Here is a 14,442-nt window from a genome sequence, read left to right on the forward strand (position 1 = left end):
AACAGGACCACTGCTGTGCAGTCCACTAAATGATAGAGTTAGAAATAATTTAGCAATCACCCACTCTTTGAACGAGAAATAGGAGAGAATCAGACACTATGGTTTATACAAAAAATATAAAGGAAAAAAAGAAATATATGTATATTTCTTTTTATATATATGTACATATATGTTTTTATTTCATAAAAACTTAGAGGCTTGTTCAGAAACTTCAAATCAACTGAAATATGTAGATAATCATTTTAAGGGAGTTACAAAGCAATGAAATTATTCTGTTCTCTCTTTTGCATACGTGGTCTGGATAACATTTGCATAAACTATATCGTATTGATTCATGCAGACAGAGACTCAATAAAGACAAAAGAACACATGCAAAAATAAATGCCTACAGGGGAGGAAAAAAAACCCAAAACATAGAAGACACAGATGGAGGCATCCATTATATTTGACTTTAAAATGAAAACAACAACAATAATAAAGCAAACACACAAATCCCCAAATAAAGGACAATGACAACATCCAAAACCCCATCCAGGTCAGTTCTCTTAGTAAAAACGATTTCTCTCTTTGTCCTTGCTCATTTATCCCACATGAAATGTACTTTGAAATGTCACCCTCTCCCCCTTGACAATAGATCAAGTATTCTCAAGCAGGAGAGAAAGGGTAGTAAGGAACTAATAATGATAATAATAATAATGAGAAATGGCCTCAGAGATATATTTCATGTGTCTTCCCCTCTCCTTGTCTTTCTTCAACAGAATAGCTTCCCAGCCAGTGGGGCATTAATCATTGGAACAGCAGCTGCAAGATAAAGGCCGGGTGAAATTTCATTGTGCATTATAGTATGAGTTTCGGGTGCATGAATATGTGTCTCTCTCAGTATCTGGGAGAAGGAAGTGGAGAGGCAGTACAGAAAAATCTGTCATTTTATATATTTATACTGCTCAAAATGGTCAGGACTGGTTCCCCATTGTTACTGTGGATTAAAATCATTCATGTCCCTCTGCTTTCATTGGAGGTCACCTCTCAGAAAGGGGGATAAATATTATGACAAGTTAAATTCTACCTTTTTTTTTTCCATCTGCCTCGGGGATATGCAGCAGAATGAGGGACAGGAAGAGGGGGCATCTGGAACCAGGAGCAGCACTGTCTGATAGGATAAATTTTTCTTTGCTAATCCTTATTTAAGTATTTGCTCTTTCACTTACATAAGACTTTGGATTAACAAGATTTTCTGCCTTGAAGAGCCCTGCACTGAGTTTGGGGAGAATATTTTGATGAGATAGGTAAACAGATGCTATCGGTACCCAGCAAGAAACTGTATCTATCTACTAGTTTGTCCGCTCTATAAAGTGAGCAGCAGGAAATCAATCATCTGGGAGCTTGTGAAAAATGCATGATCTCAGGTTCTACCCAGGCCTGAGTCCGAATCTGTACTAAATAAGATCACCCAGTGATCTGCATAATATTCAAGTTTAAGAAGCATTATTTTCCATAATGCATGCAAGCACACATGAGCCTTCTGTCTCTCTGTCTCAGTCTCTGTTTCTCTCTCTCTCTCTCCCTCTCTCTCTCTCTCTCTCTCTCACACACACACACACACACACACACACATACACACACACACAGGCACATGTAATCAGATGGGGTGAGAGATTGAAGAGATTGCATTATGTATACAAGTCAATCAAATTCACAACCCACAATTCTCTCTGTGACTGCTAGGCACCACAGACATGGTGTGCATTTATTTGCCATTTCATCCCTGGATGATGAGAAAATCAAGGAGAACTTTACTTCTCCATTTAGCTAACAGAACCAGCCCTCTACACAACCCAAGGCATTAATTAAAGGTATTAAAAGGAAAGGTTGTCATAACAGCATCAGTGCGTTTCTAATTTCTACAATCATTCAAACATGCACCAAAAAGTTATAAAAGCACATCCCACCCCTCCTACTGTCTTGTCAAAGACAGAATGGAAATATCCATCTTGAAGTCTAGCTAGCAATGATTGCTGCTTGAAGTCATTTCCCTGTCATGTATAAATAGAAAGCAAGGGATGTATTTTCAGAAAAAAAAGAAATAAAACCAATTTTTGGACCTCAGTTTAAATTAGAATCATTGACTCTTTTTGATGACTCAAGAGACTTTTATTAAGTAAGTAATTCATCTTGTACATAGAGGTGATCATTGTGGAGCCCTTCAACAGTTTTCAACAGAGAGGGGGATGTAGATAAAGTATTTTGAATATTTTGGCTTTATTTAAATTAGACATTCTGTTCATCTCACTCAACCAGAGCCATCTAATCCATGAAATGATCAGAGTTCTTAAAGCAATGATTGGAGGGCACCTCTACTTCTTGTCTTCTTTCTTCAACTTTCCCTATCCCTATCCTTCTTTAATTTAGCCCTTCATTTACTTTTCCCTATGTATGTAAGTCACCATGATAGATACTGTTAAAAATATATTAGGAAAAATTAGGATTTACCTTTATTTATTTAATGAGAAAAGAAGAGAGGACTGAGGATGCTTGTTGCCATATCAGAGGCCACCTGGGTAATTAGCCACAGAATAATAAAAAAAAAAAAAATTCAGAGACAAAACTAATTTAGCAACTAAGCCCTGGACTGTAATCTCATTTAAACAGCATATGGCTATGGTTGCTGCTAATAACCTATTGTTGAGTCCCCCTGATATAAGCCCTTCATTTATGTTATATTAGCCTATCCTTAAAGTTGGTGTTGTAATACCCCATATTTCAGTTGCTGAAACAAAGCTCCAAAAATAACTTAGCCACACAGTAGTAGGATGAGGATCTACCTAGAGTACCGGTTTTGAAAATATCTCTACCCATGAGCTCTATCCTACATACCGGGGTGTTTCCTCGTAACTGTTTTTGTCTACTGAAATAAGAAGAGCATTGGCTCCCCTCTTCTGCCTCTTCTCACTGCAGACAAGCATTTTCTTAGGTTGCTGTCGTCCATATAATACATTTCTTTTCTTCATCAAATATTGTTGAGCCCAGGCATTTGTGACAGGCATTGTGCTTGACCCTACATGTCCAGTGGGGAATTCCATTGTGTTCCTGCTCTCATCCCAGTGGTTTCTCATAACACCTTCCATCTGTGTTCTTTCTGAAGGTTGTGAGAAAACCAGAGAACTCTGAGGCCTATTGAATCACTGAGTCATAGCAACAAATAAATGGGTGTTCATCTAATATGCTCAGATACTAGAGATAAACAAAAGTGTGCTTTGGGGACAAGGGGCTTGGCAGTGAGTTCAGCCTGAGAGGCATATGAAAACAGGCGGAAGACTCCCCCCAACCTCCCCATATACATAGAACCAGGTGAAAGAGACTCAGATTAATTTTACATCCATGCCAATGAGCAGAAGCAGTGGGACAGTGAAATAATTTTCATTTGCCTATATTTGATGATCAGTTTTTGGAGAATTAATTTGAGAAAGAAATGAAGAGAAAAGATTGAAGAGGGAAAATGGGTGATCTTGCCCTTCTAAAAGTGTTTTGAAATGCAAGAGTCCTTGCTAGTTCTTGGACTAGATTTTGCTAAAACTAGGACTAGGGAAAGATAAGTGAAGATCAGGAGCCTACAAGAACAATCTTGCTCACCAGAGACAAAATATCCTCATTTTTAAGGCAAGAATTTGAGAGCAGCAAAATCAGCAGTGACCATCCTTACTGGTGAGCCATACCTGGGAGTGGGCCTTTGGGAACCAGCTTCAGCCTACAAACACTGAGAGACCTAGGTGCTGCCTCTGAAGATACTGGTGGATTGTCCAGACAGTCCTTTCAACCAATATTGAGTGTTAGTTCCTGCTGAGTACTATTCTAGGCACTGTAAAATTATAGTGCCTGAAACAAAGATCCTACCATCCTAGAACTGACAATCCAGTAAAAACAGTTAGCCAATAAATAAGCGATGTCATGTCAGGTAATGTTAAACCTCTGTGAGAGACACCATGGTGGGAGAAGACGGAGAGTTCTAGTTTACCTGGGATGGTAGAGGAGGTTCTCGCTCACAGGTGCCATGTGAGCAGAAACCTGAGCAGAGTGTGGGAATGAGTCACCTGAGAGGTGTATCTGGCAGAGAAAAATGGCCAGGGAGAAGGCACAGGTGGGCTGGCCGTGTTCAAGCCGTGCCGGGATTATTCAAGGCACGTATTTGTGCTGTACAACTTGCAGGGTGACCCCAACACTTAGTTTTCAAAATAAGCTATATTTTATTGCAATACTTTAAAATTCACACTAATAAAAATGTTATAAAGTCAGTCTCGAATAAAGACCAAGATCTGATCCTGTAATGGCCTCTCTTTTTTTACTCTGGCTCTGGAAGAGCCATCAGAAAGAGCCAGACCTGTGTGACTGGAGCAGTGCAGTAGGAAATAGGGTCAGAGATACAGCAAGAGGAAGAGCCACCATAGGCCACATGGTGAGGACGGTGGCTTTGGACTTGACTGGGGGTCTGTTGGGTAATCCGAAAAACAAATAAACAAACGAAAAACACCAAAAACAAACAAACAAAAAAACCACACTGAGCCTTAGAAATATTTAGGGACAGCCACATGTAGGCAGCTAAAAGCTCAAGCCACTTCCCTTCAGTTGTTCAGGGGCTTTGAAATAGGATCCAGCACTTTATCAGCAGTTCTGGTAGAAATTCTCTCCTATCAATACTAAAGCCTAATTAGAAGGGAATCTCTTCTACATTGCTGGGAACTTGCAGACTTCCAGCCTGTCTGCCGTCAGGACCTACTCAGAGGACCTTTTAAATGACTAGACAGAGCTCTCAGAAGTGCCTGTCCCATCCCCTGAAATAAGGTATTAAAAGCAGATGAAAAGAAACTACACTGTGTTTTCTTTGCTGGCCTATCTGTATGTACTGCCAACATATAAGTCTTTAAGAGACAGGCAAACCCATCAGGCACTTTTTTTTTTTTTTTTTTTTTTTTTTTTAGAACTCTACAATTCCAGAGAGAAAATGTCATTGGAGAGTCTTACCAGGCAACAAGTAAATTAGAGTCCAATTTCCTTCCCCTGAAATTATTCTCTGAGAGGGGAAAAGAAAGTACCTGTGTGCGGTAAGAAGAAGACGGGGCGATATTTCTTGGCTGGCAGCTAAAGTCTAATTAGACTGACAAATCTTCACCGCCTTCCCCAGTTATGAGGCTTGGCAGGAAAGACACGAGCCTTGGAGCCGCACATTATGTAAGGCTGTTAATCAATATTAGTTGAGCCCTGATCCTAAAAATAAACTTCCCCTGGAGGCTCCATTGTCTAGTGGTAAAGCATGGAGTGGAAGCTATGTGGATTCCTCATCCCACTTCTGTCAAGCTGGTGGCAGCAGGGAAAAGGGAGAGGGTCCCAAAGAGAATAATTTCATATATATAGTGGTAAATAGCCTGTAGATGGTGTTTGGGATAAGGTAAGTCCATCTTGCATCCCATTCCTGGCAGTTTGATTATTCAAAGAAATTTTGATTTTCCAGGACTAATTTCAGCCTCTAAATTTTTTCCCCAAGTCTCCTTCAAATCCCATGTCGCCCAAACCTTGTAGCCTCCGGTCTGAACTACAGCTACTATTGTCAATGGGAAAAAAGTCTGATATTCTAGCCTGGGCCTCAAAATGCCATTGATAACAACATGCTGTAAATCTGAGTGTCATGCATTTTGTTGAACTTTATGAAATCGCTTGCATTTGACTCTCTTGACCTACAAAAAGGCAAATTTTATACACTTTGACCTAAAGTATCGTATGTGTGATGATTGTTCAGCAAAGCCAATTCCTGTCCCAGAATATGAATGTGTGTCTCATAGAAATCTCTTCTCACTGATAAGTTTGGGCTTCTATAGGTTTTTGTGGGTGTTGATGTAGATGAAATTGTTCTTCTCAAGCTTGCACAACCTTATAGGAATGCTGAGGATCTGAATGCTGGGAGAATTGGCAGGTTCTAAAAGAGTCTTGGGTTGAAAGTGTTTTCTAATGTGAAAATTTCAATGAAAACTTATGCATTGCTTTCCATCATCCTACTTACTACTGGTAACAAGCCTATGGGAAGGTACTGTTACTTTCCTTTGATATAAAATGAAACAGAGCCTTAGAAAGGCTCATCAGCTTTCCCAGAGACTCTCAGATTAGTAACTAGAAGAAGCAAATTCTGATGCTAAATCCCATGTTCATTCTTCACTTTCACATCCTGGGACTGTACCCAGAAAAATAGTGCATAAGAGCAACTTTTTAATAACTTCCTACATTTTGAAGTCATTAGTGTCAGGGCTGAAGTGTGTTCCCTACTGTCCGCAGCCTAAAACTTCCACAAGGGTACTGCTCCTAAGCATAAAATATTGTTGCTTCCTTATGAAATTTTTGAAAGTGGTTCACATTCAACTGCCACATTTGTGAAGCTTGAGATGAGAATGGAATCTCATAGATCATAAACCTCTTAGTCTTCCATTTCTACTGTTTATTGGGATAGTTCTAATCCAGGCTGAGCATTGTGATTCTCCGACAATTTTCTGGCCACACAGCAGTGACCAATGTCAAGGTGACTTTGCCAATGCACGGCACAGAAAAACTAGGTCACGATCAGTATCCTCCTAATAGCTTATAAACAATTCCAAATGGCGATTTGCACAGAACACACTGAGCTCTTTCTTTGCTGATAACAACTCAGGCTGGAGGCCAAAGATAAGAGAATGTACATTATTCTTGGAACTAGTTTCTTCTTGGCCCTTTCCTCTCCCCGTGGGAACACTTTGGTTGTCGTGGTTGAAAGTTAGTGGGAAAAGACTTTTGTTTCTCACTTTTTCCCTTCTCTCCTGAATGACTTTCCCATTTTAGAAGCGGCTCTATCAAAGTCTTTGTAGCTGCTGGCTCATACCTGAGTCAGCTGTAGTAAATGAGCTTGTGCAATTGCTGGGAATCCCCAGCAGTAAGTCCCATGGGGAATCACATTCTGTTCAGGCCTCTGGGTCCTCGTCTGTTTGGGGGAGATTTAGGCCAAAGCTCTCAAAAGCTGGACCCCTTGTCCCTCACACGCTGCAACTATACACTGTCATTTCTAACCAGAATTGCTCTCTTTCCCAGGAATTCTCTCTGACTTTCATAATGTAGCTTCTGATATTTGGCTAATCTAGAGTTTGTTCCCTTATTACCTGTCCTGTTGTATTCATCCTACAAGGCCCAGATCCATACCCACCTTATCCACGAGATCTGGCAAGACCATCCCATATGCTACTTCTCACTCCCAATATACATAACCATTCATGTCACTCTCCCATACTGATGGTTAATATCAAGCCCTCTAGCCTTCTACAGATTATGAAATCCATGATGAAAAGAGACCTGGATTCCTCTTCTCTGCCATCCCCAAAATATGTGCAAATAGATAGATTTCATAATGAAACATTATATTCTAAGGCCCATAGAACTCTAAGTTTGGTTTAAAAATAGAAGAAAACTTCAAGATGGGTAATGAGATGTCAGAGAAGTCCATTGCTGATATCATAAATACTTTTGATTTTCCAGGACTAATTTCAGCCTCTAAATTTTTCCCGAGTCTCCTTCAAATCCCTATGTCACCCAAACCTTGTAGCCTCCAGTCTGAACTATAGCTACTACTGTCATTGGAAGCAGCACCAATTTCCGAGGTAGATTCTTGTTTGACTCAATCACCAAATGTAGAGGATAGAATATAATAAGAATGGCTAAAACATCTACACTCTCACTCTTCATGGTATACTTGTATTGAGCATTTTACTTATATTCATCATGTTATCCTTACAACGACCAGATGGTATAGACACTGTGCCCTCCCCATTTTATAATGCAGTCAATTTAGGTTGAAGGCAAATTCTTGCTTTTCCTCCTGTTGAAAAGTGGGGTTCATATCTCCTTTCGTGTACCTGGAGAAGCCCTGGAAGCAGACCAATAAAGTATGGTACAAGTGACACTGTGACATTTCCCAGACTCAGGCTAGAAATAACTAACACCTTCTAAGGAATTAGAGAAGTCCCTCTCTCTAGGGCCCTGAGCCTCCTGAAGGAAGATTGATTACTTTGCAGGAGAGACCATGAAGACATGAGAGGCAAAATAGCCCAGCCAAGTCCAGTCTTTCCAGTTAATTCATCAGGCACAAGGTGTATGAGGGAAGCCAGACCCATCAAACCAGAGCAGACATGGAGTGCTACCAGTCAACTTCAAGGGGCAGAGAAGTTGCCTCCTTGAACCCTGGCCAAATTTATGACCCACCAAATTGTGAGATCTAATACTGATTATTGTGTTAAGCCACCAAGTTATGGGAAAGTTTGTGGGTTTTTTTTTTTTGGTAATAATTATCTATAACCTATGACTTGTTCAGGGTCACTTAACTAATATGAGATTGAATTAGATTTTAAAACCAGGCCATCTGGCTCTACATAAATGTTCTAGATCATATAGCCTAACCAGTGAGGAGAAAATGTGCAAGGACCCTGATTATTCTAGAAGGAAAATTTTCTCCAAGCTACTCTCCGTTCAGTTGTTAAATGAGTGTAAGGTAGATAATAAACCTGTTTTGATTTCCGTTTATTCAGTATTTATTTCCTGAACATGTACTAAATGTCAGATCTTTTACTTGAGAACTCTCTCTCTCTCTCTCTCTCTCTCTCTCTCTCTCTCTCTCACACACACACACACGCACACACACACACACACCTTCTTTATCAATGTTTACCTTAATTTTTTTTTTTTTCTGAGAGCACAAAGAGGCATCCTTCTTAGTATAGGGTTAAGATCAGATGCTTGGGCACAAAAGCCCTGAGTAATTTCACATAGTCCATGTCATTCACAAGCAATTCTACACTCATGACTGTAGCAAACTAGAATATCAGAAAGATCAAAGCAACAATTACTTCTGGGAGACCAGAGCATTGAAGAGCTCTATCAGCTTAAAAACTACTTGTTCACATTCTCACACAGTTAAGAGCAGCACAGAAAGCACTTTACAGGTTTCCTTTGATCTGAAATCAACAATGGGCAGGGTCCACCAGAAATGAACTCCTCAAATAAGGTTTTCTTAGTACCAGCTTTAAGAAGGAACCAATAGGTTTTGAATAGCCACATTTTTTTTTGTAGGCTCACATGCTTATTTTTTTTCCCCCAGAAGAGACTCATTTTAGGACAACTTTGCTTTAATAATATTATCAAAGCAAAAGAGGATACAATAGAATATCATTTGGAAAATGTTCTGTGATTTCACACAGATGAAAAATGAATGATGAATCTGGTGAATATGAATTCCAATCTTCCCTACTTTTTTTCCCCCTGCCTCTAAAGTGTCTCCCTGAGATCAGAGTTTTATGAGACCTCTTCATCCAAGAAAATGAGCTAGATCATAAAGGCGAATTGAAGCTTTTGGAACTGACCTTCCTCCCTCAAAGTCTCCAGAGTCTTCCTGGAATTGTCTTAAACTCTGGATTAGTTCCAATCTAATTCATTCTCCTATTAGTTAAGTGACCGTGATTGATTGTTGTGTACTCAGTCCCAACATAGGCTAGATGTGATCTATAGAATATGTTTAAGACCAGAATAGGCTTGGATTCAAGGTTTTCAAGTTTTTGTGGAGCACATGGTTGAGTTCTTATGGCTCCTTGGCAAGAGCAAAAAAGTCCCCAACCCTTGGCTCATCATTATTTCCACTAGTTTGTCTTAAAAACAAAACAAAACAAAAACAAAAACAAACCAGAGTTCTTTTGTCCCTCACCCTCACCCCAGTCTAATCAATGCTGCAAGGCTATTGGCTTTCCTCCAAGGATATGTTTACACACCCTTAAAAACAGAGTGTCAATAGATTTATAATACACTTTTATGGCCTTGGTAGAAGTAAAAGGAAAGGCATGTAAATGTAACTCAATTGTTACTGGACTCTAAGGAAAAGAGACACACACCAGAAAAAAGCTGTCCAGGAGGGCTCTTCCAGATGTCCACCTCCTCCAAGAGACCCCAGGTTACTTGCAAAAATTCTGCACTTTGAAATCCACTCTTTATCCAAATCCTTGACTTTCTTAGTTTGTAGAAAGAGTTTAGGGACTCACCCAATCTGCTCTCATTTATGTATTTGCCACAGGAGGGAAGGCCAAAAACCGACAATTACCATAGCTTAGTCCCTGAATCCCTGTGTAAGATTAAATCCTCCCGCGGTCAGTGAAAATTTGGCCTTAAAAAGGACTACAGGATCAGCCATTCCTACGAAGAAAAAGCCATTTGCTCCTCTGCTTCCCACAGAGTTAGCAGAATATATTCTGACAGAAGCAAAACAAGTCTGCCAAGTCCTGTGCAAACAGAACTATCCTTTCACCAACAATAAACAGATCTACTCTTGAGCTATAGAGAGTCATAATAGAAATATATATTGCCTTTTATCTTCTTTTCAGTGAGTGGAGTGAGGTGTCAGGAGTTATTGCTTTAATATTGGCAGAGAAGCAGTATTTCTCTCTTTCCAGCATGTGCATAGGTATGCATGCAACAGCACGTGTGATGATAAGACTGCTACTCTTAACCTTTGGAAAACACATAAAATTGACTGGTAACATCATCAGCATGTACAGTTTCAAATTGTTCCTATGGAGTCAGGTAAGAAGCTGTCTGAATTTCTGCTCAAAGAAAAGGAAAAGGGAAGAGAACATGCTGATCTCTACTCAACTCACATATACTTAATTCAGAAGACTGGAAGTTTAATTGATGGTTAACACGAAGTTGACAATGTCCATCAGAGTCAATGGAAGGGTGGTGTCAAAGGCTCAGTTGGACTCCTGGATTCTGTCTTAAAACTGAGAAACAGAAGGGACAAGTACGGATCTACTACATTTTCTATGAACACTAACTAGGCTAAGGGTGATTTCACCACTAGTAATTGGAATGTCTTATTTTATGCCAGAGCATTTAAAGCTAATAACTCGATTAACCTCCTACCCCCTACTAACTAGATTTATGAAATGCCAAGGGAGTCAGCAAAGTATTAAGCATTAGCTTGGATATAATTACTTTAAAGTGAAAAAACAAAATCCTTACCACAAAACTAAGGGCTTCCTGCCTAGCTAAATTCAAACCTTCACATTTTCTAATGTAATTAGTATCTTGGTTAAATACAAAGGAAACAAAATGGACCGAAAAATGACAAGTAATTAATCAAGACTTAATATCAAACACAAAGACTGCATATTATGAGGATTAGTTGAACTTCTAGCTCCAATTGCCCTTGATTTAATGGTACCCATTGGCCCCAATAATGAACAATTCACGTTCCAGCAAAGCCATCTGGAGGATGTGAACAGAATTGAGCTAGGATATAGTGTTTTCTATGATCACAAATTTTCCTTTTGCCTTTTTCCCTTTGTGCTATTTGAAAAGAAAAGGTAATAAAATGAGAGGAGGGAGTATTTCATACTAAAAGTGTAGTCCATTGCTCATTTTGAATAAAAGCTTTACCATTTCAGTGAAAAAATACGATAGGAATAATAACCTAGGAGTGCCTAAAGACTTTTATAACTTCTTTACCAGTGACTTCATCTTGTTCTACTACTGGATCTTATTATTATGAGCATCTGCAGGCATCTTTCTTATAACATAGCAACTCAATATCTTTAACTATATAGAAAATGGACCACAATAGTAAGGTCTTAAAGGCAAAGGTACAGAAGTAACTAACACCTGGAAGAAGGCTTACCTGAATGCTGGCTGTGGAGCGATTCTTGCGGGTTGTGGTAGTAGCCATTGTGGTGGTGGTTTCCATGACTGTGGTAGACATTTCCGGTGGCATGGAGGTCGTCTGGGTTGTTCCCAAAATGGATGGGACTTCTCCCACCAGTCGGACACTTCCATTGATTTTAATATTAGGGTTGTTCTCAGCTGCCATATTCAGTACTTTCAAACCATCATAATAGAGCCCAGAGAGTTGACCTTGGAAGAGGCGTCCTTTATCCTTCCCGCCAATGGCTATTTGCGCCTGGGTGTTGAAGATGGTTAACTGCCGGCCTAGTGGGTTGGGTGGAGGAAACATTATTATTCCCATACATTTTCTCTCCTTACCTTGCCTGGTCTGAATGGATCAGGCACAAAACAGGCTTCCTTCAGCAAATGAAGGGAGGAAATGGATAACAAAATTCAATGTCAGCATTGGCAAGTAACATTTCATTACAGTTATCTCTTCCACTGTCTAGCTGAAAATCCTGAACCATCAGGTATTTATTTATTTATTTGAAGGATGAAGAAATCTTTGTTCAGTGATGAGAGGCATGTCAGTCTTCTTGAGTATGTAACTCAGTCTTCTTGAATGTTTCTATTTATTTAAAAAGTGGATAACATAAATATCCAAATCAGGCAATGATTAGAAAAAATAATATGTGCCTACAGCTTTGATTTGTTTAAGGTAAAAATTAACATTACAACCTAAAGGAGTTATATATATGGCAAACAAAAACTCAGTGAGGTAATTGGGAGCAAGGAATTAAAAACCTAGGCCTGATGATTAAATTAAATTCATATTAAATGGATTAATTGTATACTTAAAAATTTGACATTCTAGCAGTCGCCCAATACACAATTTCCTAGTGAATAATATCCTGCCATTATTTTTTGTTTAACAATATCATTGCAGATACATTTCTATATATACCAATATTTTTATAGAGTAGGAGGTATGGTCATAGAACTAAATAATTCCCTAAAATATGGAAAATAAGTAGGCATTGATAAAGTTCCTAAACTTTAGAATCAGTGAATTTTAAAAATGTATTTATAAAGAAAGTGAGTCATAAAACTCTTTAAATGATATAGAGATATGTTAATGGGAGGAAGAATATATGTGGTTTACTTTATTTAGAGTTTCTATTTGAGAACTATAATTCTGTGGAAAGAAAACTATTAGAATAAAATCATGGTAGAATAGAGTTTGGAATCATGGAACTCAACAAATTTTACTCCCAACTATTTGTGTTTATTTTTTTTAAAAAAATGTCTCAAGTTAGATCTTTCCTAGAAGGGAAAAAAAATATTTTGAAAACTCATTGTAATTTATCATGATAGCAACATGCTAAGGCCTTCTTGGTTTCTTTAGACTGATTCCTTCCGTTTTATCATATGGAGAAAGGGAACAAAAAAGATACTTGTTAATGGAATTAGATATATCCCTTCTGAATTTTGTTTTTGGTGATCAAACAATGTTCCATTCATTCTTAATCTAATCACCTAAGTTGTTTTAGTAAAAAATAACTGGAAACAATTTTGTTATTCTTGTGTGTTTCATTTAAAAAAAAATGTAGTTTTAAAAGGCTAAGGTTTTTGTTGCACAATCTCTAACTTAAGAATAGTATTATATTTTGATGTTTGGAATCTTAACAGCTACCACTATCACAGAGTCTTAAAGGCTATGCCACCCTTGAATTTCTGGTGTATAATATGGAATACCTTCTCATTGTACACTAATATGAGACAAGGAGGAGGCAGAGAAGGGTAAGCATGTACTGCTCAAAGGGTACTCTTCAGACAAGAGTCAACTCTGCTCATTGGGGCAACTCCTAAGTCCTCTTACTCAAGAATCATTTATAAATAATGCCCATTTAGGAGGTTGAAGAATTGATCAGAGAACTTTATTACAGTGAGAATATTCTGTATTTTATAAAATCTCTGCAGCATAGAGAGGGCATCTGCTGGCCTCCACAGTAGCAGAATTTTCCTCATCCCAAGGGTGCAACCAGAACAAAGCTAATAGATCTCCATTATTTCCCAATCAATTCCTTCGGTGTCTTGTATATACATGCATCAAGCACAGTAATAGAGGGTGGTGGTCTAGAGTTCACATATCTTTATGGTTTATTCTTGACAACAGATTTTCCTGAGAGCCCAAAACTTACTATAGTAAAAATAGGATAATAGGAGGGGAGATGTAGTACCCTGATCTCTCATAGGCATTTGAAACAGCTAAACATAATACATCATAAGAAGCTGATTAATAGAAGATTTCTAGGGTGAAATATCTAACCCTAGAGGGCCCCAGGGTCAAGTAGCTCTTCCATGTATGCAGCTGTTGCCTGTTCATATTCTCATTCATATTCATTCTCTCTCTCTCTCTCTCTCTCTCTCTCATATAAAATCCAGCATTGGTGATTAGTAAGTGGTTGAGTAGCTTTGATCATAGGTTCAAGGCTCTATATTCTAATATTCTTGAAAGTACTTCCCAATGATAACCCCTATAATGGTTCTCAACTTATTTTCCTGGAAATATTCATTCTGCCAATGCTTACAAATAAGAAGAGGACCAGAGGAAACTGAAATTTAGTGCTGAATTAAATTGGCTGGAAATGATGGATTACCTTCAATCCATTTGCTATAGTTTGCTCCATAAAGTGGTCTATGATTATTTGAGACTAACCCAAGAATTAGGAAAGGGGA

At 38.6% G+C, this 14,442-nt stretch overlaps 1 protein-coding gene across 16 annotated transcripts in view; it reads right to left on the reverse strand.

Moving 5' to 3' along the window:
* The window catches only part of Nrxn3 (neurexin 3), a 1,484,695-nt gene that overhangs the window by 129,316 nt on the left and 1,340,937 nt on the right, over positions 1-14,442 (reverse strand). For all 16 annotated transcript variants that reach the window (XM_077800321.1, XM_077800320.1, XM_077800323.1 and 13 more), the window contains one exon: positions 11,720-12,027. In XM_077800321.1, coding sequence (XP_077656447.1) covers positions 11,720-12,027 — 308 coding nt within the window. The remainder of the gene's footprint in view (positions 1-11,719; positions 12,028-14,442) is intronic.

Source organism: Urocitellus parryii, chromosome 6 (genome assembly GCF_045843805.1).
Source record: "Urocitellus parryii isolate mUroPar1 chromosome 6, mUroPar1.hap1, whole genome shotgun sequence".
Taxonomy (NCBI): Eukaryota; Metazoa; Chordata; class Mammalia; order Rodentia; family Sciuridae; genus Urocitellus; species Urocitellus parryii.